Raw genomic sequence first — 26,420 nt, 5'->3', positions numbered from 1 at the left:
ACAGCCAGGCCAGTTTACTGCACATTTATGTCTCAGTTTGGAGGATTCATTCGGAGCTGTTTGTTTTTAGAATGCGTCCAGGAGCGCGTCCTCCTCCTCTCGACGCTGTGCAGTCCTCCCTGTGTCTCTGCCTCTTAGTGCTCCTGCTCTGTGTGGAGGCTACTGTATCTAAAGGCGCTGTTTATAATGGTGAGTGGGATTGTTTCCCGGATTTTTTTTTACATGGGTAGGGAAAAGTAGGTCGATATTGCAGTGCATGGGAATGTACTTTCAGTGTTACATGCAAACATAACGTGTTTGTTAGGCATGCTTCTTGTCATTTTATTTCTGCTAAGCGCCTCATTTCATGCACAAATTTAAGAAATATATCAATAGGTCACTAAAGTTCATATGCTATATGCACCATAAACGTATTAATTTGTTATGTTTTCATCTTTTTTTCTCCGCTCTATCATTAGGAGATAATCAGCAGAGTTCACTGAGGAGCATCCTTGAGCAAGTAGAGAGTTATGAGATTACTTCTCCCACATGGCTGCATCCTCACAGACACAGGAGGTCTGCCAACAAAGAGGTGAGTCTGCCCCTTCTTACAGTCTTTCTCTGTTCATCTCACATACACAATTATTTCTAAAAAATAACAATAATAATAATAATAATTAATCTTATTTATAATTGCTTCAGCTTCTGTTTGCCACATTCTCTGTTTTGAATTCCCCTCCAGCATCCAGCAGAGGCTCAGGTTCAGATCTCAGCAGAGGGCCAGGAGCTCACACTACACCTGAGGAAAAATGAGTGAGTGAATCAAATGCACTACACTTCCTTTGTGTTTCATACAAAAGATAGAAAGAAGTAATTTCTCTGGCAACTTTTGGTGCTGTTCCAAATTCAATTGTCCTGCGTCTTCTTTGACGTCCACAAGACGCCTGGCTCGCCCCGTCTATTTAAGCAGATGTTAGCTGTCACATAGACACATTTATAAGGTCAGTGCCCCTGTGAGTGCAGACAGAGGGATGAAGGGAGGAAAGGAGCGTGATGGTTTTGGACGACAGAGGGTTGACACCCGATCTGTATGCCTTGGGCAAACAGGAAGTCAGATTGTGCCTCCGCACCTCACATCCTGTAATCTGATGGAGCGGATCCTGTGCAGAAACAATAGTATGGTGATAGGAAGGGAGCCGAGTATCTGGCTCGTTTAATGGACAGTGTGATCGCTGGGTGGGATAACAGGAGGCTTCAGTAGTGACCGAGCTGTGGTCTATCTCTTCTCTGGATTTGAGCCAGCGCACAAGCTTTTATGAACATTAGAATTTAAGTCCATTTTTACTGTCAAACGTAGGCACTCTCTGGCATTCATTCACTCACAGACAGACACATTAACAGACCATGACTCCACTGTGTCTGACTGACCGTCCCCTCAGGGACTTGCCCCCCTGCTCTGCCTCCCCAGCAGGTGGTCACACTGTTAGATTTCCTCCTGGGCGAGGAATTTTCATCAATCACACACAGTGTTTGTCTGAGTGTGTGTGAGGACAGACAAAGAGGTGATAAAGTTTTACACTTCTTCTAATTCCTCAACAAGAGATGGTGTTGGCTTATTACTAATAATTGCAGATTGTTCTTAATAAAAAGGAGATACAGTTCAGTGGAAATATTCTGAGTCATTGTACAATATAACTAAGAAATATATATTTTGAAAATGTTTTGTGCAACTTCCAGTTACAGGAAAAGGTTTCTTCATTAGCACGAACCAACTACAGAACAATAGGAAGGAAGTGATGTGATAGATTGGAGAGATATATATATTTTTAAAAAGTTCAAAACTTGTGAACTCATTTTTGATGATAAAGCTTGAAAAGAAAAAAATGAGAAAAAATGAAGTAAAGCAAAGTTTCATATGAAAGAAGGAAATTCAGCATCCTTTGTATTGATCTTTTAATGTAATGAGTCTGAGAGGATTATTGATTTGGGTGAAACAATAATGTAAATACTCATCGCTTTCACTCACTTAAGCTCATTTAGGGAATGTATGTAAATCATGAGCAAAGGAGACGAGGTTAATGTGGATTATTTTTCTCCTTCTCCTAAAGGATAGTCTGAATATTTCTGGATCAGCAGGTTTTTGGGAAAATTTCATCTCCTTCCCTGCACATATCTGTTACCTTTACCAGTTTCACTCAGCCACTGACATGCTAACAGCTGCTATGTTTAGCTTTTGGCTAAAACATACATCCATACTATGCTAACCATAAGTTATAATTTCTAAAAACCACAATTCCACTAACATTATACGTTTTATATTAGACACCATTCCTAATGACCCTGGAGTTTTTAGGTTTAAACAGGTTGTACAATTTCAACAACGTTATTGAGATTTAACAAAGTGTTTTCCTCCTCGGAAGTCCATTGATGGGTTCATTAAAATGTTTGTAAATCTTGTCAGGACTCTTTTAAAGTTATAATCTCAAAGATCTCAGTTTTGTTCTCTTTGGCGGCACCTATGGAGATAAACGGTAATTGCGGGAGGAACTGCTGTAACCATAATGTATAACACAGAGGTCTTGATCCTAGCACAATGTTGCGTGTGTGACGTCCTCGGTTGGCTCCGGTTCTAACTCCTGATTTTCCTCGCTGACGGTCGCTTTCCTTTTCAGACTGTTTGCCTTCATCTGAGCGTAGAATTTGTTTCTTTTTCTTTGGATTCTTTGTATTTGGAAAACGCGTCACTAACTGGGCACCACTGTTTTCCACAAATGTCTCACCGGACATCCAGTTTATACTACAAATGCAAAGGCTTTCGTCAGTGGGCCATTGGCTCAATCACCATTGTGTTACCTCCAGTGATAGATAGTGACTTAACAGACATTTATTTAAAGAAAATCTTAGAGATTATCACTTTAAACATTGGACCATAAGCCTCCCCCCCTCCCCACATCGATCATTTTCATACAGTCCCTTACACAAATAGCTTCACAGCTTTCAAAGAAAGATCTTGCCAGCTCTGTTTGTAGAGCCATTATTATGTCTGAGGTTTACTACTTCACCCCACCACCAGCAGCCAGCTTTTCCCCTCTCAGCATTCCCGAGCTGTGTTACTGTGTTTAGATTTGTCCTCTGTTGGCCTAATGTGGAGACAGATCTGACTGTGTTAGACTGTAGGGGAGGGGGCCTGGAGAAGACAGCAATTTACGCCCTTGAAGATCAATGTCTGATTCTGGAAAGAAACCAGAGAAAGTGCTGCCAGCGTCCGTCTCTGTGTCCTGGCTACTCCCTCCTGTCCTCAATGCCCCTGCAACTGCTCCTCTGACAGTCAGCAGATAAGAGAGAGCATAACCTGTCTGTTGGATGGTCTTGGTTTTGTCACTCTGTTTATTATCTTGCAGTAATTTTACATCACATTTTTCCACTCTCTTCTTTTAATTCCCTCATCTGCTCTTCACTTAATGTTTCACTTAATCAAAGCATGAAGAAAGGCATAGCTGTGAATGTTTGTGGGCATCGGTACTCCCAGTGGCTGGAGCACAGAGTCAATCCATTTATGTCCTCCCCACTCATGCCGCTCAATGTATACAAGTGTGAGACTTTTTTGGGAGGGGGGGTTGTACGTGTGTGTCTGCCTGAGCTTTTATCTTAATGAAAGTCTCTGGCGCACCCGTGGAGGGTTGATTTGGCTAAAAGCCAGGCAGGGGCTGGTGTGCTGACTCAGAGTGCAGGAAAGAGGATGTAAAACCAGAACGAGAGAGGGAGGAAAGAGCGTAAGAAGGTGAATGATGGAGCGGAGGAGAAGGGTTGAGGTGGGAAAAGTCATGGAAAGAGGAAAGTGGAGACAGTCAGGGTCCGTTCGGGTGTGAGTTATGCGCTTCTGGTTCAGATATGAATCCTTGCTTCCTCCTCTGCATGACTTTCTCTGCTCGTCTGTTTAATGCCCTTCCTGCAGAGCCATAAGTGCATGAACCTGAATGAAGCACTCCCCTGGGAAAAGCACACATCATTGTTCCTCCTCTCCTTTCCTTTCCTCCTCCTCACCTCATATGTCTTCCACTGTCTCCTTTAAAACGAGCACCCCATTCCTCCTCATTTCTTTCCTTCCCTCACCTCGCCTGATGTTCCCCAGGGCTCCAGTGCAAACATACATCTCCCACGCGCAGGCTGCGGTCAGGGCTTTGGGAGACGGTGGCCACCCGCAGACAGGCGACACACACAGACACACTTGTACGCACACACACAGCCGCCCAAAAGAACACAAACAGCGAAGATTGAAAGCACAGACCTGATGGATCGCAGAGCAGGGATGCATTAGCTTTCCCCTTGTTCCTTTGTGTCTATGTTTAGTCTCACAGTGGTGCGGCTCTGTCTGCTTATATGTCTTAGTCTAGGCCTCCTGTGTTAGCCTGTGTGTTGGGGAAACACTCACACAACAGATCATTGGCCTCCTGTGCAATAAAAGCCTCTTCATCACCCGTTGCTGAGTGCTACTTCGACTTTGCCTTCTCCCTTCCTCCAACCGCTTTTCGATGATGTCATCTGATACTATGAGAGAATGCGACCCACTGACCCTAATGCATTTCCAGCGTCCCCTTCTCCTCTCTCCCTCCTTCACTATTTCTCAAGTACATTAGCATTACTCTCCCCCCTCTGCTTCTCAGCCCTTCATGAGGTTGAACCGAGCCTTTGTCTCAGACCCGCTCACTGTCAGACACTCCTGATTCGGCTCGTACTGCGCTCCTCAATCACAGCATCTGTCTGGACACTGGACCACATCCAAACTCTGCACAGCGCTCCCGCCGTCCCCGCCCGCCAGAGGGTTTTGCAGACTTGATTTGAAAGGTCTCGCAGCATTTACTGGAATGCAATTAGACTCAATGGTCTGGGATATTCCAAGAGTGGTGGCGCTTAAGAGTGGTCAACTTAAAGCCACACCATGGAAAATATGCGAAACCAAGTAGTCCAATCAAAATGAGATTGTTACCCACAAAGCTTTAAAGATGCTTGTAGGTAGATTTAGTTCCCATCGGACAGAGTCAGGCTAACTGTAAAAGCATTTATGCTAAGCTAATATAACTAGATATTTGCTTGAGCTTCATATTTGGCAGATTACAGATACTTCTTTTTGTGGAGTCCAGAGGCCTTTTGCTCTGTGCCCTTTGGAAATCCAAAATTACCTTGGACATTCACGAAATCTGAATCTTCCAAAATGTCAGACTCTTCCTTTTAAGCTTGACAACAAATCAGCAACACTATAGCTGTGTCACAATCCAGGGGCTACAGCCTTTGAAGGCCGTATTTGAAGGCTAATTTCGTCACAGAAGCGTGTGAACGCTGTCCCAATTTGAAGGCTCCTTCAGATGCGGCCGGCAAATGCGGCCGGCAAATGTGGCCTTTATTTCCCGGGCTGCGAAGGATCCTTCGGGTGCATCCTTCACAGCCCAACGTATCCCAAGATGCATTGCGCGCCGGTTCAAATGAAATGGTGGACTGTTAACTAACAAGGAATACACTTTGACATGTAAAAGTTTTTGGTTTCAAGTCAGTCGAATAGCTAATGTTACACGTGTTTAAAAAAATGAAAGGGCCCTTAAAACAAATTATCTTTAAAATAATTGGTTAATTTACACAACATTAGTTATGCTAGCTAGTTAGCCCACTAGCTACCTGTTGCTAGGCTACAGGAGCGGCGTTTGGTGACGCAAGGGTAGACCAGACTATGAATGGAGCATCCTCCACGGACCGTCTCCTTCGAAGGCTGCAGCCCGTGGATTAGGACACAGTTTATGTATATGCCACCCATTGCTGGACTGGTATAAACTCATTTAAATGCAGTTTGGAAGTCAAAGACGATGATGTAAATAACTGAACTTAGATAGGCATTTCTCCACTTTGACTGATCAAAGGTCATGTTAAAGCTCCTGTGAGGAACTTTCGGTGTGTGTTGATTGCGGCGCCCCCTGTGGAAAAAGCCGTACCTCTTATCTCTTTGCTGATTTTGTCCAGTACATGCTTAAGTGGTGTTTTTTTATCACTTAGTCTAACACCTACCCCCCACTAGCGGTTTCAGGCATTAAAAATAACCATATAGAAATCATCGATCTTGTTGCTGGTGGTCTGGTTTACTTCTGTAGGTCATACAGAGTCATCAGAGTAAATTTCAGTCTGTTTCATCACAATCGAAAAAACTCCTCACAGGAGCTTAAATGTACCCAATTCTTTTCCATTCAATTCAACATAAGGCATGATCCCTCTACATTCACAGGAATACCTACATATTTAATATTGCAATTGCTGTTTCATACAGTCATTCTTCTAAACACAATAATACATTTTACAGTCCTAAACTGCTTCACCTCGCAGAAGCATAGACTCCTATGTAAAACCCAAACACACAGTTGCAGAGATAAAACATTTACATCCTGTGTTTGCATTGCAGTTGCTCATTTGTTTTAGGAAACAGTTACTTCCCCACATCTAAAGACACTGATGAGGCAACTTGAAACTAAACTGGTGACAACTGTCAGTTATTTCTGGTGTGCCCTGTGGTTCATGTGTGCCAGAGGATGGATGCATTGTTTGATTCAGTTTGGTACGGCTCCACCACTTGGTACAGCCAGAGGGGCTATGGCATCATTGAGTCATGTTTTTTGAAGTTATTTTGCATAAAAAGATAAGCCGTTTATTCTGTCACCTTCAACAGAACAAGCAGTATCCATGTCTAACTGTGATGAATACAGTGCTGGGTTTGAGCTTTTAATCTGCTTTTTTAGTGAAAAAGTGACACAAAACAAAACTAAACCTAAGCAAGTAAGCTTGCTGATAGCATGTTTTTTCTATATGTCAAATAACATAAGATAAGATAATCCTTTATTGATCCCTAGGGGGGGAATTTGGGTGTTGCAGCAATACAAAGACAAAATAGCAAGTAAGTAAATACAGTATGAAAATAAGAATAGATAAAATAAACAGAATAAAATAAAATAGCCATCAGTATACCAGTGTAAACAGCTGCTGACTGGTGAATAAGGGAGTAAGGAGGAGAGAGAGTCATTGCGACTCCTCTGGAAAGAAGTGATTTCTGTTGGTAAAAAACCAGCAGGGTAAAGCTCAGTCAGTCAATAATCAGCCGATCTGCCGTTTATTCTGCCTTGAGTGACAGACTGGGTCACACAGATGACAAGAGAGCATGATGGGAATATTTTGGGGGTTAGAGAAGCTGGAAAACTAGAGGAAGGCCAGATTTGAATGAGATTAAAAGGTCAAAACACAACAGTGGGGGCTACCCCGTTTTGGGTGACATCAGCCGGATACAGTGCCTTTGTGATCATTTTTTAAGTTCGCTTTAAACTGCTTTATGTGTGTGTGTGTGTCTCATTCCCCGACTCCAAAGTGGTTATCTGTTAAAGCATGAGGCAGTTGTTTTCTGTCTTCTCCTGCTTTGTGACTGATTGCATCAACAGGCTGTCATTGTTTGAGAGCCTTGTCTCCTTCAGGGCATCTGATGGGAGAGAAAAGAAAAATCCCCATCTTCCCTTCATTTGTCTCCATCATCCTATTAAAGGACTAGTGTGACATTACGAGGAATGCCCTTAGTCACTTCCCTGCCAAGAGCTAGATGAGAAAAACGATACCACTCTAATGTCTGTGCGCTAGCAATAAAGCTAAAAGGCGGTTAGCATAGATTAGCATGAAAACTGAAAACAAAGGGAAACAGCTAGCTTGACTCTGTCAAAAAAAAAAGAAACTAAATCTGCCTGCTACCATCTTCAAAGGTAATTTATAAACATATCATTAATTATTTATGTACAATCAGTTGATGAGACACTGAAACAAGCTAAAGAATAGCTTTGTACATTATCTCTGCTAAAACTGTTTGGTTTTACATTTAAGCTTTTAATGGATTTCCTGAGATATACTATGTTAATAAGTAAGCTATATATTTACTGGTATGTGTCTTTTTTACCTTTGAAAAGAGCCAGGCTACCTATTTCCCTCTGTTTATAGTCTGCTAAGCTTAGCTAGCTAGCTAAATGACAGACTGAGATTGGCTTTAATTAATCTAACACCAGTTTTTCACAACTTTAACCAGCAAATAAATGGAGTTTCAGAATATAATATCAAAACTTTGCAAGACTAGTAAGTCTCGCAAACATTTTGGACTTCAGTCAAGAGTAATCTAACGACCAGTTTCATTCAGGTTTCTCTACAGCTTGATTTAACTTGAGTCACAGCCGTTTCATGGATCTGACTTAGAGACTCTGGGAGGAGAGACTTAAAGACACAGCAAAAGAAAACCAGCTGTGTGGTTGACCGAGTTTATATATGAAAACAGGAAGAATGGACTGAGACAGAGTGGAAGGGGGAGAAGGACAGGAAAACAAGAGTCTGTAGGAGATGTAAATATTGGGCCTACAGGCTGACAGAAGTTTGACACACACTTCATCACACACACAGATGTAGCATAAGTGGAGTGTAATGTTTTACCACCATAAAATGAATGTTTTTCTCTCTCTATCTGCATGTTTCCCTGATTTATCTGCCTCTCCTGCAGAGTACAGTGTATGGAGAAATTCCACTATTACAGTAAAAGTTAGGAGGATATTGGGAAATAACAGCCCAGACAAACTAATGCGGACAAGACATACTAACATTAATAACTCTCAACATAGCAAAGTTGCCATCAGTGACTTTTGCTATCTCCACAAATATAAAGGGTCATTAAGGAAAGGAAAGTAGGGATATTACTGACCTTTCCACACTGTTCTTTGTGTTTCCTGTTATCTCTGAGAGCATCTTCGTCTAAATCTTTAAAGGGGTCTGGTTTTGTAGAGTGTCTCTGTCAGACTGAATGTTTTATGAGCTGTAAGCTGCTGGGAAGAATCGGTCTTCTTCTGTCTCATCTGTTTCCTGCAGCTTCTGCTCTGTATATTTGTCACCATTGTCTCACCTTATTGTTGCTGTTTCAGGAGATTGAACGTCTGACACTACATAGTATATAATGTCTTGCAAATTGTAACTAAGTGTGTGACATCTCTCACCAGACAGCTGCTGGCTCCTGGATATCAGGAAATATGGTACACGCCAGATGGAGCCCGCAAGTCCTCCTCTACTACCAGCACTGTAAGTGTGTGCGACAGTTTGATGTTCTTAGACTGTAGTAGGGAGTTGAAAATGATCAAAGAAGAAAAAAAGAAATATTAATGCTTTAATTTTTTTTGTCTTTCAGGGACACTGTTTCTACCATGGGGAGGTTCTGGGCCTGGAGGGCTCAAGTGTTGCTCTTAGCACATGCTCAGGACTCAGGTATGTAAAACTCCACCACAGGCTGCTTTCATAAAGTTTTCAAATATTTAGAGTTGGTCCCAATAGTGAGAGACATTACCAAGAATTCAAAGAAGTCTCCCATTGGGCTAAATCAATCCAAAAATAAAAAAGATTTTCATGAAGGCAGCCCCTGAAGTTAAGAGCAGAGAAGAGGACTTTTCTGCAGCCTCGGAGGAGCAAAGAGACGAAGCAGAGCCGAGAGAGAAGTTTCCACAATTGTCAAAAGCAGGGAGTTAGAGCTGCAGAGGAGGGATGTTGTGTGTGATTCATCCTATTGAAGACTTGTGCATCGCTTAATTGTCAATTCAGCTCCATTAAGGCTAATTTTCAGCAGTATTTTAGTTTTCCAGCTGACATGCACACTTTTTGACAGGAAAAACCGGATTATTGGATAGGAATTTCCTCAAAGTTTGCTGAGTCATTGATCGAATGCTGTACCCATCTACACAACATGGAGTGTGTCCAAATGTTGAGCCATTTTCACAGCTCTTCACATCACTGCTTTACCCATCCACCACATTAATGTATGTTAAAAGCTGAGAAGAAACCTGGCTAAACTTAGACCTCGCCAAGAAATACCCCTTTTTCATGAAAAGCCAAGCTGATAATCCTCTTCCCTGCAGAGGAAACCAGGCTTCTCCTAAACGTAGCTCTTAAAAAAATCTGGTAACTGCAGAAACCTTGAGATAATCCACTCATGCATACAAGTGCAAATGTACCATTGCCATTTTAAGATCAGTGTCAGAAAATCTAACTTTTAAAGTTACATAGCCAATGTGGGGATTTTGAATCCTCAAACTGGCACACTGAATTTTCATTGTACATTTTTATGCTAAGTCAGGAGCTCACCAAGACAATTGTCAGATTGTTCGTGATGATTTTATAGATAAAAAATTATAACCAAAGCCTGCACAAAAGTTCAGACAAGTTCATCAAACAATGGCCAAAAAGCTGCTGTGACAGGAAACAGTTGTGTGTAGTGTCTTGTGCTGTCCAGTAGGTTAGTGGGTCATGACTCTACAGTTGGTTCATTGAGTGCAGCTCAGTGTGTTTTCTCCCTTGCTGTGGATCCAGGGCAGCTCATCCTTCCTGCTGGAGACACTCTGAGCGGAGAGACCGGCAACAGAGGAGGAACTGACAAGCACTGACGGAAATCTTAGCCATGTGTGTTTTGTGGGTTCAAAGCTCTGCATCTGGAGGAAGAGTGAATGAATGCATCTTCCTACCTAATGTAGATTCTCTGAAGAAATGCAAACACAGCATAGAGAGACTTTGACATGTGGGCGTTTGACCTTTCCAGATGTTTTCTGCAGCTGCTTGACATGCTGCTGTGAGCACGCTCGTTTAGTGTGCACTTGTATGTGGTTTTGTGAGGAGGATTATGAAAAGCTATGCGTGTAAAAGCTGACTTAAAGAAGTAAATCACCTGAGACACTCTGCTCCACCCATCCATAAAACAAGCACAGCCAAATTTAAAAAATCCATATCTGACATGCAACCATATGGTTTTACCCACGCTTCAGTTTTAAAGTTAGTAAGGACGATTTTTTGCAATGGAAGATTTCCACAGAACACCACAGTGTGCAGATAGACAGACTGCAACATCCCTTACTCCCCTGTGATTCCTCCAGCTATAACTGGGTGGAACCATCAGCAGTGTCTTGTTTCCCCAGGGGACTGATTTCTCTGAACGCAAGCGTCAGCTACCTGATAGAGCCTCTTCCTGCTTCCACGGATGCACAGCATCGGCAGCAGCACGCTGTTTTCAGAGCCGAGAGTCTCCATCTACCCGGAGGCAGGTGCCTTCATCACCATGGCAACGAGGAGCATGAGGAGGGGCTTAATGACTTCATCCATGGAATGATGTCATCACGGAGCAGGAGGGTGAGTTTGGATATGAGGAATAATCAGACAGTTTTACACAAAGCACGATGATATTGTTTTGTGACATAGTGTCTGCATTTTCAGGAGAAAAGAGACCTGAGCAAGAATATGAAGTACGTCGAGCTGCTGATAGTGGCAGACAAGGCTGAGGTGAGGATATGTTAGAGGGTGTGGTTATACTTTGTCACTTTGAAACCAGACATTGATGTTTTTTCATTACACCATAAAATGTGGGAGTACTGGATGTGGTTTGCATGTAAAATGAGCCGTGTAGACGTCAGAATGAAGTGTCATGAAATAAAGGAACATGTTCGAGTTTTTCTGAACTCCTACAAAGACATGCAGATCAGGTCAATAGATGTGAATGTGATGCTTGAATGGTAGCCTGTCTCAAGTGTGTGTGCCCTGTGATCAACTAATGGCCTGTACAAGGTACCTGTATATTGCCTGGATGGATGTTGTGAACTTTATTTGTATACAGTGTAAACAGTATCTGTCTAAGGAGCACATATTTACAATAAACCTAAATACAGCAACCAGAAATCACTCTATTTAGTGCTCATCAAGATAGCTCTGATTCACATCCTGTTCTTCAGTCTTAGTGTGAAGTCCCCTTTTGAGGTTGGCAAGGGTGTAAAAATAAATGTGAGTGTGTGTGGGTGTGTCTATTTACGAGTAAAATGTGGTTTATGTTGTTTGCAGTTTGAGAAGCATGGGAGTAGTCTCCAGAAGACGAAACTGAAATTGCTGGAAGCGGCTAACTTGGTTGACAAGGTAACTTGTGATGTGAAGCGTGTAAACCACAGACTCTTGGCTTTGTCACACCTTTATTTAGTAGTGACAAGTACAATTCTGTGTCCACACCTGCAGTACTACAAGGCTTTAAACATCCGTGTGGCATTGATCGGTCTGGAGGTTTGGAGCAGCCAGGACCTGAGCAGCGTCTCAGACAACCCTCACAGCACTCTGGCAGCTTTCCTGTCGTGGAGACGCAAACAGCTCCGCACGCTCCCCAACGACAACGCTCAGCTCATCACGTCAGTCTCAACACTTCTTGTTTGTCATTCCTCACCCTCTTAAACCCCATTGTCCCCCCTATCTCCTTTTGAGCCTGCTGCCCCGTGGGGTAAATCTCTCAATTGATTTTATCTTCATTGTGTGAGACAACAACTATCACCGGTTGAATCTCAGTGGGTTGTTGTCCAGTTTGAACTAATCGCCAGTGGCACTTTGTGTCTCCAGGGGGAGGGGGTTCCAGGGCACCACCATTGGGCTGGCACCTCTCAAAGCCATGTGCTCCGACTACCAGTCTGGTGGAGTGAACACGGTGAGAGACAAGAAACATGAATCCAATGCATGCACTGTAGTTGCAATGGAAACTAGTGTCTTACTTCTGTCAAATATATTTGTATTGTATTGTTTTGTTCCCACCTCCCTGAAGTATTTACCTCATTGACTTATAACTCTTTTTAAAACAGGACCACTCGGAGTCAGCTGTGGGTGTCGCTGCTACGATGGCTCATGAGATGGGCCACAACTTCGGTATGAGCCACGACAGCACGGGCTGCTGCCAGGCGAAGGCTGATGACGGAGGATGTATCATGGCAGCTGCTACAGGGTACAGGACACAATTCTCCTGTGACAAACAAATTACAGTAATCAAGCTAACAGGGAAGAGAAACAGAAACATTTCTTACATGCTCTATTTGTGTTTTAACCCAGGCATCCGTTTCCTCGTGTGTTTAACGGCTGTAACCAGAGGGAGCTGAAGAGCTACCTGAACTCTGGAGGAGGGAAGTGTCTCTTCAACCTGCCAAACACCAGATCCATGTACGGAGGGCAGCGCTGCGGCAACGGTTACCTGGAGGACGGAGAAGAATGCGACTGTGGAGAAGAGGAGGTCTGTGTGTTGCATCTCTAACGTTGCAATAGATATTTTCTTACATGCTTTTGCCAGAACTTATGACTCTCTCTTTGTGTAGGAGTGCACCAGTCCCTGCTGCAACGCCAGCAACTGCACTCTGAAAGCTGGAGCTGAGTGTGCACATGGCGTCTGCTGTCATAACTGCAAGGTATCAACATTCAAATCTGACGCTCATCTAAACAAAGGGGGAAAATCCTATTAAAAGATGTCCCTTGGTTATTTATTATTATTCATTGAAAATTCGACTCCTCTTCTCATCTCTGTGTCCAGCTGAAGAGCCCAGGTGTGTTGTGTCGTGCTCCGTCTGGGCCGTGTGATCTAGCAGAGTACTGCGATGGGAAGGCAGAGTCTTGTCCTGCTAATTTCTATTTAGTGGACGGGACATCGTGCGCAGGGGGGCAGGCCTACTGCTACACCGGCATGTGTCTGACCCTGGAGCAGCAGTGTCGCTCCCTCTGGGGACGAGGTGGGTAAACTTGACGCTAAAGGATGGGTATATCCTACATTTTATTTACATGCAGCGTATAGTTAACATTTAAATAGAATTGATTTGTCCAAACAAATATTCAAGCATCAAATACTCTGACATTGTAGCTATTTAAAGAGCAGTTTTACAACCATGCATGTTGGAGCAGAGAGGAGTGAAAGATGAGCCCTCAGTGGGTCGCAAGATTAGACACTGCTTTTGGACACAGTCCATACTCATGTTGTGACAGAGCGTCCCCGGAGAGCCTTTGTAGTACCACAGGAGCCAGAGAGAACAGTGAGGGTGCCATCTGTTCTCCATTAGGTGGTCACATTACACACTCTGCATGCATTTACTGTTTGTGTATTATGTGTTTGTGTGTGCATTCATGTGAAGCCATAATAGTGTGTTTTCCTCTCCTTTGACCACAGATGGCCGAGCAGCTCCTGACCTGTGTTTCAAGAAGGTAAACGAAGCTGGGGACATGTACGGGAACTGTGGCAAGGATCTGTTTGGGAAATACAGGAGCTGTAAGGAGAGGTGAGGTCACAACATTTTGTTTCATTTAGTCACTCAGTACTCACTCAGGTGTTTACACCCCTCGGGAAGCACAGGTTATACTTAAAGCAAACTAATGATACCCTCTTTATTACTTCTGCCAGGGATGCTCAATGTGGGAAAATCCAGTGTTTAGCTTCAGCCTCAAAGCCCATTGAGAACAATGCTGTTCGTATAGAAACCACTGTCACTGTGGGCAGCAAGAAGATGCAGTGCATGGGAACACACGTGTACAAGCCCGGGCAGGGCGACGAGGAGGCACAGGGTGACACTCTGGACCCCGGCCTGGTCATGACTGGCACCAAGTGTGGCGTTGACTCTGTGAGATATTTCATTGTTGCCATTTCAATCATTGTGATCCAATCTTTTTATGAAGTAAAAGCCTATCACTTACAGGAACAATTCAATTCTCTAACCCCTTCTCTGTCTCTTACACCCCTCCTTCTCTAAACAGATTTGCTTTAATGGAGAGTGCCGCAATGCATCTTTCCTCAGAGCTGATGAGTGCAACGCCAAGTGCCACGGACACGGGGTGAGTTTCTGCGTGTGTGAGGGGGGATGCAGGGGAGAGATGGATTTCCTAGGAGTGTTGCGGAGGATTTGGCTGCTGGCCGACTGTAATGGAAAGCATGCAAACTTGGCAGTGGTGCAAGAAGTGTTTGTGTCTTTTACTTAATTAAAATTAGCATTTCAGCAAAGTAAAAGTACTCAAGTACAAGTGAATGTCATGCATTCAAAATCTTACTCAAGTTGAAGTACAGATATATAATCAGCAAAATGTTCAGAAGTGGCCTCAGTATCTGTTAGATATTTATCAGCTGTCAGGTAGCTTCAGTGGATTATTTCTTCTGCATTCAGTAATTCTGTATTCCTAAAATGTCATTCACCCCCTTATTTATATGTAATTTTAATTAATACAATCTCCTAATTCTGTCATTTTGAAGCTGTGCAACAACAATCATAACTGCCACTGTGACGCTGGCTGGGCTCCTCCACTGTGTGACCAGAGGGGGTCAGGCGGCAGTGTGGACAGTGGACCTGTCATCAGCCACAGTGAGACAATTGTGTTTTTCATATAGAGTTTACAATATTTCTTTCAAATCATGCAACTTTATGACTCGTTTCTATTTCATATTCCAACAGGCAATCTCCTTCCAGTCCTGGTGGTCCTCCCTCTGATTCTCTTTGTGGTTCTGGCTGCTGTTGGACTGTGGTGCTGCTACAGACATAAACTCCACCCACTGAAAACTTCTGCTGCACCTCCAGTGCCAACGTGTGTAATTCTGTGCTGTTAAATCACAAAAACATGCATTTAATGCATTTAATGAGCAGTATTTGCTTTAGTCTTTATGTGTGAATGTATAAGTGATACACCTGTTTTTTACTCCTTAGTTGTTCAGTCCCGGTCGAGGTGAAGCCTCTCTACTCTGACGGTCAGGTGAGCGGTCATACCAACCCCACGTTCTTACTAAAGAAACAGGACTCGGACCAACTGGTGAGGAAGCATGTCAAATACCTCACCATGCTGTAATCCTGTATCGTTTAAGGTGTTAAAAAAAATCATTTAACTTTATTTTTGCATTCTTCCACAGGTAAATTCTTCCCCTCGGCCCAGACATGCTATCCTGCGTCCAGCAGTGAAGCCTCCTCCTGTACCTGTGTATGCTACAGTGCAGAAAGAGCCTGTAGCTTCTCCTCAGGGACAGTTCTCTCCTCAGGGTTACACGTCTTCATCTCCTTTGAAATCTGCCCAGCAGAGCAAGCCGAGACGAAACCCAGCTCCTCCTCCACCCTCAGGACCTCCACTTTTACCTCCCCAGGACACCAAACCCCACTCACAGCATTTAGCAGCAAACAAACCCCGGCCAGAACCTCCAAACAGACCTCCACCACCTTGTCCTGTTAACAAGCCATCAGGGGTGACTATGTGGTTTTTTAATGTTATTAAGTAAATCCAAATGTTGTGAAGGTGGACTGAATATAAAATATCTGACTTTGTCACTTTTATTTAGGAACAGCATCAAACAAAAGGCCTGCAGATTTCAACTAATGCTCTGCAAAGAGGAAAAGCTGCTTTGGCGCCATCTGCTGGACAGAAAAAGCCAAACAGGTAATTGAACTGTCTTTATCTTGTCATGCAAATCTATGAAAAAAAATTCTTAACTACTATTTTTTTCTTCTTCGTCTTCTTCTTTTAGAACCTAAGAGCTCAGGGAGACGTTGGGGACCACCACTTACACCCAACAAGACAGTGCCTCAAACTGTCTTTGATATTAGCAGCAGTGTGGCACTGTGGGAGATGATGAATACTTGACACTCTGTGGATTACAGTGTATTTACACTGATGTGTTAAGAGGGGAAAAATATCTCAGCAAGTCATGGTACATATCACAAGTATGTTTTAAGATTTTGGCTGTTTCTATTTTTTTCTTCTTTGTCCTATGTGTCTCCTTTAACCACTCGAAAGAGCCACATCTGTGAATTTAACTTTTATTTTATTTTTATCATCCCCATGGTTTATGTAAATGTGAAATAGTTCCATGTGTGCTGCGGTGTTGAAACACTGTCCCAGGAGTATTTATTCACAGAGAAAAATGAATGTTTACAGTGTCGTCTATGTACTAAACATGGTGTCTCTGAAAGAGCACCAGCTGTAAAGGGATGTCTTATATTAAGAAAAGATGCCAATACTGAAGAGCTTATGCTTCTTATGTCTGAATAGAAGGGGATTTAAACTGGACTAACGGGGACCAGTGAAAGCCCTTCATGCATGCTGTAAGTAAACGCTTTGAGAGAAAGATACATGTCTGATATGTAGCAGGAAAGAATTCTTCAGTTTTCTGTTAATGATTTTATATTGTTGTGCTTTTGCACTTTGAGCATCTTTTTAAGAATCAAATCCTCACCTCCTGACAGGACTTTGAGGTAAAAAATATCCTTTATCGAAACTTGTTATAGTCACCTCTCAAGACTACAGGTGGGGAGGATTGATGAGAAAAAGATTCTCAATGACATGTCACTTTAAGGTCAGCATTCAAACCCACAATCACTTTATTTCTTGATGCTTTGTCAAGGGAAACATTTCAAATCAGTTCTAATTAAGAACAAAAATAAGCCATAGTTTTCACTTTCATATATCTATTAACATCTTAAAATTGCACCACAAATTTGAATCATTTAGCATGTTTGTCCAAAGACGTCACTAACACTGTTCCATCCTGTCCAAAAGGCTATAGAGAAGATGGTGTAACTGCAGGCTATGAAACACTGATAAGTTTGGCATTACTGTGAGGTACTGTTAAAAATCCATTTGACTACTTTAGGGATGACCTGGTGTTATCTGTAATATGGAAAATGCAGTTTGTCAACTGCCATGTTTTACCTTCTTATCAGACCTATGCAAACTCTGGCGCTGTGCGACACTGTGTCTTCAACTGGAAACCAAGTAAAAACATGGAGAAATAAAACAAATATGATGTTATACATTGTTTGTATTTTGTCAACACCCTGCAACCTCTTGCTTCAAGAGCATGCTCAGAAGCCCAATGCACGCAGGGTTGCCTGTACTGGGGCACCTTTTAACAAGTACGAGTAGTACTTGTAGTAGTAAGTGTCAATACACAAGTACTGATGCACTTGTGTATTGACTTTAATTGGAGAAAACCTTTCAGACGTACGTATGTTTTACTTTTGAGTTCATATTTTGGCCACTAGGGGGCAGCGGAACAACCTGGAAGCGTAACCCTGACACAACATGTTAGCAAGCAGCAGTTTATTTGCACATGAATAGGGCAACATTAACATGCATTTGGAGCCCCGTTTGTGGTGACCGGAAGAATGTAAGTCCAATATTCACGTTACCTTTGGTGTCCACTAACTACTAAGGAATATATCTGGCTCTTAAGCTGCTACTGACCTGCTTTTGTCAGGCTAGTCGCTATCTATGTCCTGTCGGCGGTTTGGTGCCAGTTAGATAAAATAAAATACTCCTTAATTCGTCCCGCAACAGGGAAGTTTACAGTGTTACAGCAGCAAAGTGGATAGTGCAACACTAGTAAATAAGTGTATCCTATAAAAGTACGTACAGAACTAATAAGATAAGTAGTAAAAATAACTACCACTAATAAGTAAAGAAGTATTGCACATGTTGAGAAGTGAGATGAAGTGAATATTAATACATAAAATCAGTGCAACAGGCTGCCACTCGAGCGGCGCCTAGACCAGAAAAAGATGATGTAATGATGTAATGTAAAGTGGATTAATCAGAGCTTTTTCTCTAAAAAAAAAAATTGCTGCTTATGAGTCTGTAAATGTATCTGATGTGAGAAATAAGTCTGAACCCAGTATAGCTGTGGGCCTAAAAGCTGGACTATGAGCTAAAAGGCGCTAAAACAGCCTGTCAGAGATGGCTGTTCATATACCTTTTTCACAGCAGATATTTTGACTGGTCAGAGTAGAAAAACACACAGGTGTAACTAATTAAATCAACAATGGCTCATATTCTTTCAAGTGTCCATGAAGACAACATTGTGAATGTGAACACGCACAATTAACCTTTTAAACAGCAGACATTTTAGCATGTCATAGCAGGTGAGCTAGTTCCATGGCCCTGGTGTTTTGCATGCTGTTTCTACGGGGACATGAAAAATTGGTGCTTTTTGGTGCTTTTTCTGCTATGACAAGTAAACACGCCTGCATGTTAATTTCATAGTTGTGTGATAGATGTAACATGTGCTTTGTTGCACAGAGGATTGTGGGTCAGGATTATTTTTGGTGTACTGCTTACATCATACATGTCTTGGGACATATTAAAACTTTTCCTGCATGCTGTGTAGTATGGAAGGATGGGTACTGGAAAGCAGCTCTTGGTTCAAACTTCTTATTTTACTGTGCTGTAACTAGTGCAGGTCCTGAATGTTATGCTTTTTCAGTTATAAATCAATAGTGTATAGGCTGAACTGATGCCTCCTCTTGGGGCGCTGCTGGAAATGCTGCAAGGTGCCTGCCCTTTAGATCCCCACATCCTTCACTGAGATGAAAGCCATCTGATTTATTCTAATCAAAAGAGATCTAAATACCAAGGCCAGACCCCCTGAACAACCTTCCTAAAGCTCAAAAATAACCACACACACACACACACACACTCCCAGGTCGACCCTCTGCAGACTGAAAAGCCAGGTGATCTTCCACAGGACCAATGGTAGCTGTGTCTCAGAGGGAGACGAGCCATTGGCAGGCAAAGGTTTTAGCATGTGGCTTAATTGCAGCCAGCCTCCCCTGCTGAGCATAATTAGTGTAAGCTGGCATGTCACTTCCTGTGGAGTTTCATTTATTAGAGATGATGATTGGCTGAGGGATGAAACGCAGGGGTGACACCCCCGCCTCACCTCACAGCGGGAGGGGGCACAGCCAGGAGGGCAGTAAAGAGAGGATCTCACCTGCTGGAAGCTCCCCTGCCTTGTATAATGACCCAATTAAGCCTGAGTTGTTTTTCCACTTGTAATGTTGATTAACACTCCTTTTTCTCACCAATTTTATTTCAATCAAACCCTGCTTTCTGCTCAGAGTTATTACCCTCAACCCCATTAACACTTTATACATATTCAACATTTTTACAAGCGTGTTTAGTTTCCTCAAGGAAGAATAAAAATCTAGATACTGATATGGTCAGGTTGTACATCTCCAGTGACTGAACTCCAGTCACTGTGCATATGTACTAAGTTGTTAGTTTAAGCTTGTGGAATGAGGCTCAGCTACAGGCCTCTAATACAGACGGTTGTTAGTCACACTTTGATCTAACGAGGTTCACCTGGAAAAATGCCTCGTCACCCTGCACACCTGCACAGATGGTTACAATTACTCTGCTGATTATACTCAGGTTGAATCTGGCAGCAGAGCTGTGCTGAGAATTACCTTAGCTAACAAACCTACATAATGGCTGTGTCTGAACTCAACCCCTATTAGCAGTTTTCTGAACACCTATCCATTAATATGTTTAAGTTTTGTATTTTATAGTTACGTCAAAAGATACTACAGTATAAGAAATGTAGATGTGCAGTTACACAACACTGCATCTGTCAGCTTAGTGAGGATGATTATCTTCAAAATCTGAATTCATTACTCACTATATACTAATATTTACTGCTGATTAATGCATTATTAATTAGGCTACGTATTAGTTTGATATTAATGAGGAAAGAGTAAATCAGCCATTGAGGGATTTTAGACACAACCAGCTCCAAAAATGTGCATGATGTCCAGGCAAAAAGGTGCAACTTAACTTAGAGGAACAAGATGCACAATAAAAACACCTGTGGTGGTGTATAGTTGTGTCATCACCAAAACAAAAAAGGTAATTTTATCAAAACAGAAAAGTGACAAAAGTATAGTTTACACAATCACTCAAAACACAGCATTCAAAAGCTTTATTTTGTGGAGTGTTTCTAAGATGCACACATTACAATACTGTCATGGTCTGTCATGGTGCCCTAATCTATTGAAGTGGCAAGACAGGTACATCAATTAAAAATGTATAGGTTGTTGTGGATTGGCAAATCAACTGTGAAATAGCGATTAACTTTACTGTTGATTCAAAACCTTAAACTTTTTCTTGAATAAGTATTATTATCATGTAAACTTTGATGTAAAGGGAGCAAGAGAGATGTCAGAATTTCATGTCCACCAAACAGGAACCTCCAGGGCTAAAACAAGACTAGGTCAAAACTGAGTATGTGGTAGACCGCGTCAGGTCAATGTGCGCTTTTGCGGGCAAGACTGGAAGCACAGCGTGTGCGTGACGCCTGCAGGACGTGTTCATTTTCATTTTAAATGCATGAAAACAGATGACAGTCTTCACACTGCTGCCGTGACACGCGTGACTCGCGAATGTAGAGAATAGGAGGCTCACCCATTTTTACCACGAGCCTCGGCCAAAATACACGGTGCAAATAAATTGTGATGAGCCCTATTGATCTCTGACAGCAATATTAACATCTCTTCCTGCAGTAAAAGTCACAGGCATGGAGAGTAAAATAGGTCAACACTTCCGATATGCTTTTTCAAAGTAAAAACCCGATCTGGAATTCTGACTCCCCTCGTTTGTACACAAGGCTTTTATTTTGAAGTGTTTCCTGTGCCGTTGTTTTTTAATACTTTATTTATAACTTTCCAGTAAGTTATTAGATCGATAAGTCACTCACAGGTTCTGATTGTGTATCCTGCTTAATATTCTTTGAAATAAAAAGGTAGTCATAAGTCTCCCGCAGACCATATGTTAGTCAAAATAAATAAATAACATCATGTTGCAGACATAACTTGGGTGCGATCTGTCCCTCTCTCCCCCTAGCTCGCTCTCCGTCTCGTGGTCTCGGCTCATATGTTGTTTTCGCTGTGTATTAATTAGGGTCCCGTTTCTAATGTAAATAAGATCATTTTCTGTTAAGACCAACCCACGGAAACCTTTAAAACAAAGACCCGAAACTACCCCTGGATATGCACGCAGCGGACGAGCAGCGGACGAGCAGCGGGCGAGCAGCTCCGCCTACTCCCCGAACAAAGTATCCAGAGCCATATAGACAGACAGTCGCAGCCCCGACTGATTAAAGTATCCTGAGCCATGTAGACAGAGAGTCGCAGCCCCGCCTACTCAACAAACAAAGTATCCTGAGCCATGTAGAGAGTCAGTGGAGGTCCAATACGCTCCCTGATCCGCCATTGCGCCCTTACCGCCGTAACTCTCTCTCTCTATGGCTCTGAAAGTACCGTCACTCACTCACGCAGTCAGTCACATACAGACCCATGTATAGGGCTGACCCCGGTGGTCAGCCAAAAATGAAGCCAACGCCCAAGTGCCAAAAACTGCAGTTCCTCAACTGTCCACTTGAGGCTGGCTCAATCCCCATAGAGGCATTCAAATTTTCCACTTTGGAGCAGAATTAAACATGTTTTCAATCTTGTTTAAAAAAACCCCTCTGTTGCTCATTTCCTCATTCATGAGAACTGTGTGTGGGTTGAGTTTTTAGACAACACATCCATTTTAATTATATTGAGGCTTAAAGTGATGCATAATTAGGGGTGTGGCCGTGTTGAGGGACAGGTTGGTGTGGCAGGCTGTCTGCTAGGTATCACTTGTGCTAATGCACTTAAGTCAATCTCACAGCTGTGTTTGTGTTGTTGGTGCCTTTTGCATAGTTTTTCAAGCAGATATCAAACATATGGATTTCTGTGCAGTTAATTGTACAAACAGACGATCCAAGAAGTCTTTGCATGAGATTTTTTGTTGAACGAATTCTAGTATTAATATATTAGCACTAATTAGCAGGTATCTGAGTTTGCTGCACTCACAATAGTGTGCTTGTTAGCTTGTTAAGTGTTTCTTGTACACTGATTTATTTGTTGAAGACATAGGAGGCAGGATCTGGTCAGCTACCACCCAAAATAGATTCTCATTCTGTGGGAAACAGCATCTATCTAGCTTTTTAGTTAGCCTTAAGCATTGACTGGTGGCTGCAATCTCCGTCTAATAAGACAAAGGTAAAAACACTGGGGGGGATATTTCATAGGCATGTGGGTGCCTTAAAAGGCATTAAGTATGTCTGGATTTCACCGGTCACCTGCTGATAGTAAACAGCTTCAAGCCTTTTTACTGAAATGTTATAAAAATCCCACAACTTTAGATTTACTGGCTCAGGTGTCACACAGTAACGGCTGGAATAAAGAAGAGAGTGTAGAAGTGTTTAAAATGCTGTGACAACTGTTCATAATGTTCAGAGTTGCTGTTTTGTGTTCAGTAACCTTCACTGGTTCTCTGTCAATGCGTCGATGAGTACAATTTCAGTCCAACAAAGAGAGTAAGCTTTTTGCATTCAATGTTTATGGCCAGGTCACTACCTCAGGGACTGACGGTGGGTGATGTATTTAAGTGTTGCTCTGATTGAGGTACTTGGCTCTGGCAATAAAAGGTCAACATAAATGATTAATGAGAGGAAAATGTCAAAAGGCAGGGAAGGGAGCAAAAGGAGGTGTAAGGTGACTGTGAAATGACTCAGCTACAAAATATTGTTCTAAAAATTAATTATGTGAAAGTGAACCATATATATTACCGCAAATGTATATAGGACAGCTGGTTACTTGGAGTGATAAGTAATATAATTTACACGTGGCTTCAATGTTCACCACAGACGTTTGGCTGTTAAATCAGACATAGTAATCGATCACAGATCAGCTCAGGCACAGTGTTCTATGTTTATCCCTTTAAATGTTAGCCTTTAAGCTATCATGTCTACGGATCAATGAATTCCTTATGAGACTCCCACAGAGGTGAGTCCACTGAAATGACTCCATCTGAGTTCAGACGAAAGCTCTTTACCTCTAATGAGAACCCATGGCAATTCTAATGGATGCCCTTATGAAAATATATCTAATGACGCAATGTCAGCAGGAGCCCATCCGCTGATGTCTGATCCATCTCATTAAGACTCTACTGTATGTGTGTGTCTGTATGTGTGTGTTTGTGTGTGACGTTGATTTAGTCAGTTGTCATACCATTTCTGACTGAAATAAACACAGACACACACGGAACAACTAGTGCTGTTTCGGTCTTTATTTTAATACTTATGAATACATTTTTTGGCACCACAAGTCAGTTATATCACACATAGACTTCTTACTTAAAATGTATTATTTACATCGGTCATTCTGATGCGCAGTAATCTCACTCACAGAAAGAGGACAGGGAACACATAAGAAGCTGCCAGTTTCAACACTGCAAATATCCAAAGGGTATACAACGATTGTACGTGACTGCAAAATACATCAACAGTGTTAACATCCACCTCCAATTCCAATGGCAAATTGCAGCTTTCAGAAGACATTAACTTTCAGTGTTCATCCACCACACAATACAAGTCTTCTATGTATTGAATTTCATTGTCATCCTTGCAAGAAGCGTTAATTTACAGTCACAAAAGTCACCTACACTCATTATGAGACATTATGCAATGTTTATCACCTATGCAGACGATACAGAACTATTTAAAGTCCACACTCGTAATCCACACTGATTGCACTTCTTACCTCTGAATAATATCATAAACACAGTTGACAGATTACAAATGAGTCACCATGCAGCACTCAGCAGTCCATTCAACCGAGGCTTGTTGATGAAGCTGCTTCCGTCTGAGGACTTGATTGAAGATGATGTATAAGATCAGCAGGTTGGCGGTTGTTATTCCTTCCCATCTTTGCTCTGGTGCTCCCACGGCACAGGATCATTTTCATCTGTGTGTGATTCAGCCTCCCTCTCGTGCCAAAACTGCTCCAAATCAGGCAAGACGATCCCATCTTTGAGACTCACCCTGTCTATTTCCCTCTCTACTTCTCCTTGCTCTGGCTGGGGCTGAGCCTTTTTGCTTGAACCCTGGCTGGAGCTTGATCGAAGGCTGCTCTCCCCCCTCGGCTGGACGGAAGTCTCTGGTCGGGGGCAAGGCGACTGTAGAGCTGTAGGCTTGTGAGGTCCGGGCTTCGGCTTTGGAGGAGGCTGTTTGCGCAGGGTGAGACGCCTCCACAGCCCCCTGTAGCCCTCTCTGAACTCCTCTGAGAGAGAGAGCACGATGAGAGGGTTTACCAGGGACAGAGAGAAGGTGAGCAGCTGAGCAGAGAGGGTGAGAAAAACAGGGAGAGAGGAGATGAATGGCTTGGCTCCTTCTATTTCCTTCTCTGCTATGTGACGCTCCCACAGCCACACCACCCACTGAGGAAGCCAGAGAATAGCCATGGCCACAGTCAGGCTGAACAGCATCAAGGTGAGCTTCCTGGACCTAATCTGTGTGCGCAGGTTCTGGGTCTTACTGGAGCGACGCTGGCACTGGCCGTAAGCCTTCCAGAAATACATCAGGGCAAAGCTGAGAGGTGCACAGTAGACCCCTAGAGGGTATGCCTTGACGTATACAGACATGAAATTCTGGGCTTCAGGAGGAACAGCCAGCACACACACCAGCCCGCGGATCCTTCGCTGCAGTGTGGCAAACAGCCAGTGAGGGATGGTGACTGAACAGGCGGACAGCCAGATGAAGAAGAACACCACCAAGATGGAGCCCAGGTGGATGCTCACCTGCTTGTTGGGATTGGATACGTAGCGGTAGCAAGCTTTGGCCATGACAGCCACTGTGAAGCTCTTTGCTACCATGCAGGACTGGAGGAACCAGTCTGCTGTCTTGCAGACCACCCAGCCCAGTTCCCAGCTGGCTTTGGAAAAGGAGGCAGCCCTGAAGGGCACAGAAAACGCCAGCACCAATCCGTCAGCAAACATCAGGTTGAAGATGAGGGAGTTGATCAGGGACAGTTTGCCCCTATGAGCGTTGGAGAACAAGATGACCATCGCAGTAAGATTACAAGCCACACCCAAGACACAGATGACTCCCAGAATAGCCGGCACCAGGATCCTCAGCTCCCTGGGGTCCAGGTGTTGGTACGAGCCGCGTTCATTGAATGACCACTTATCTAAGGAGCTGTTCACCACTGTCGCGTTGTTTCCACTCAACTTATCCATCTTTTTCACGAGATGTTGAGCTGATTTGAGAGGCAAGATAGAGAAAAAACCTTCTGTGTGGATACCCAAAAATGGTGCTCTGCTTAATTAAGTATAACTAGCATGAATACCTCTTGTAAGTTGTTTGAATAATCGCATCAGAGGAGCTATCGATTGACGATCAATGATCACAGTGGAGCTCCTGTCTGTCCCCAAGTTTATCCTGAGACACAATGATGCAGCTTCTGCAGCTGGTTATAAAGATGCTGTTTGATTGACAGCTGCTGTCCCCAGCTGAAAAAATGTGCGTAGACTACAGCCTCACGGGGCCAATTAGAAAAACTCTGCATAATGTGCACAGTACGACAGATGAATGCATTGGATTTCTAATTTGTCATCACAGTCGGGGTTTCTTAGAGATATTTTTCTTTGGCACCAATAAATGATTTTACAGCAAATATTTATCAGTATTGGTTACAAACTAAACCTAAAATATAACATTTGAAGTTCCACCACTAATCCAGATGGATTTTCTTTTGTGTTTGTTGTTTGATCTGTGTGGGTGGGTCAGCAGCCTTCATTTGGAGACTGAAAGCCTCCTTTACAATCTAAATTAGAATACATGAATAAACATGAATAATGAAAAGAAATTAACAGGGACTTGTAATTTGAAATCAACCACCAACTGTGTCCAGTTGATGAAAATCATGTTCCCACCCTTTTTTTGCACCAGCCACACTGCCTTTACATAA

The 26,420-nt window shown here is 42.8% G+C and overlaps 2 protein-coding genes across 2 annotated transcripts; one reads left to right on the top strand and one right to left on the bottom strand.

Moving 5' to 3' along the window:
- Nucleotides 1–71: 71 nt before the first annotated feature.
- Nucleotides 72–17,599, top strand: adam19b (ADAM metallopeptidase domain 19b). The gene is made up of 23 exons (XM_069669360.1): nucleotides 72–189; nucleotides 459–571; nucleotides 722–792; nucleotides 9,027–9,105; nucleotides 9,212–9,288; nucleotides 10,983–11,193; nucleotides 11,278–11,343; nucleotides 11,896–11,967; nucleotides 12,064–12,230; nucleotides 12,436–12,520; nucleotides 12,672–12,811; nucleotides 12,916–13,093; nucleotides 13,176–13,265; nucleotides 13,388–13,583; nucleotides 14,015–14,123; nucleotides 14,246–14,462; nucleotides 14,596–14,673; nucleotides 15,086–15,194; nucleotides 15,285–15,414; nucleotides 15,534–15,636; nucleotides 15,734–16,060; nucleotides 16,154–16,251; nucleotides 16,340–17,599. Exons 1-23 carry the CDS (start codon nucleotides 72–74, stop codon nucleotides 16,344–16,346), a joined length of 2,841 nt encoding a protein of 946 aa, XP_069525461.1. The 3' UTR covers nucleotides 16,347–17,599.
- A 6,142-nt stretch (nucleotides 17,600–23,741) lies between these two features.
- Nucleotides 23,742–25,689, bottom strand: gpr151 (G protein-coupled receptor 151). Its single transcript, XM_069670508.1, has one exon. The coding sequence runs from the start codon at nucleotides 25,687–25,689 to the stop codon at nucleotides 24,367–24,369; it is 1,323 nt and encodes a 440-aa protein (XP_069526609.1). The 3' UTR covers nucleotides 23,742–24,366.
- Nucleotides 25,690–26,420: the final 731 nt, after the last annotated feature.

The sequence above is a fragment of the Semicossyphus pulcher genome, unplaced genomic scaffold (genome assembly GCF_022749685.1).
Source record: "Semicossyphus pulcher isolate SPU_LCO1_2020_fin unplaced genomic scaffold, fSemPul1.0.p SCAF_2, whole genome shotgun sequence".
NCBI classification, from domain to species: Eukaryota; Metazoa; Chordata; class Actinopteri; order Labriformes; family Labridae; genus Semicossyphus; species Semicossyphus pulcher.
Note: the sequence above shows the minus strand (reverse complement) of the source record. Positions and strands in the feature narration are given on the sequence as shown.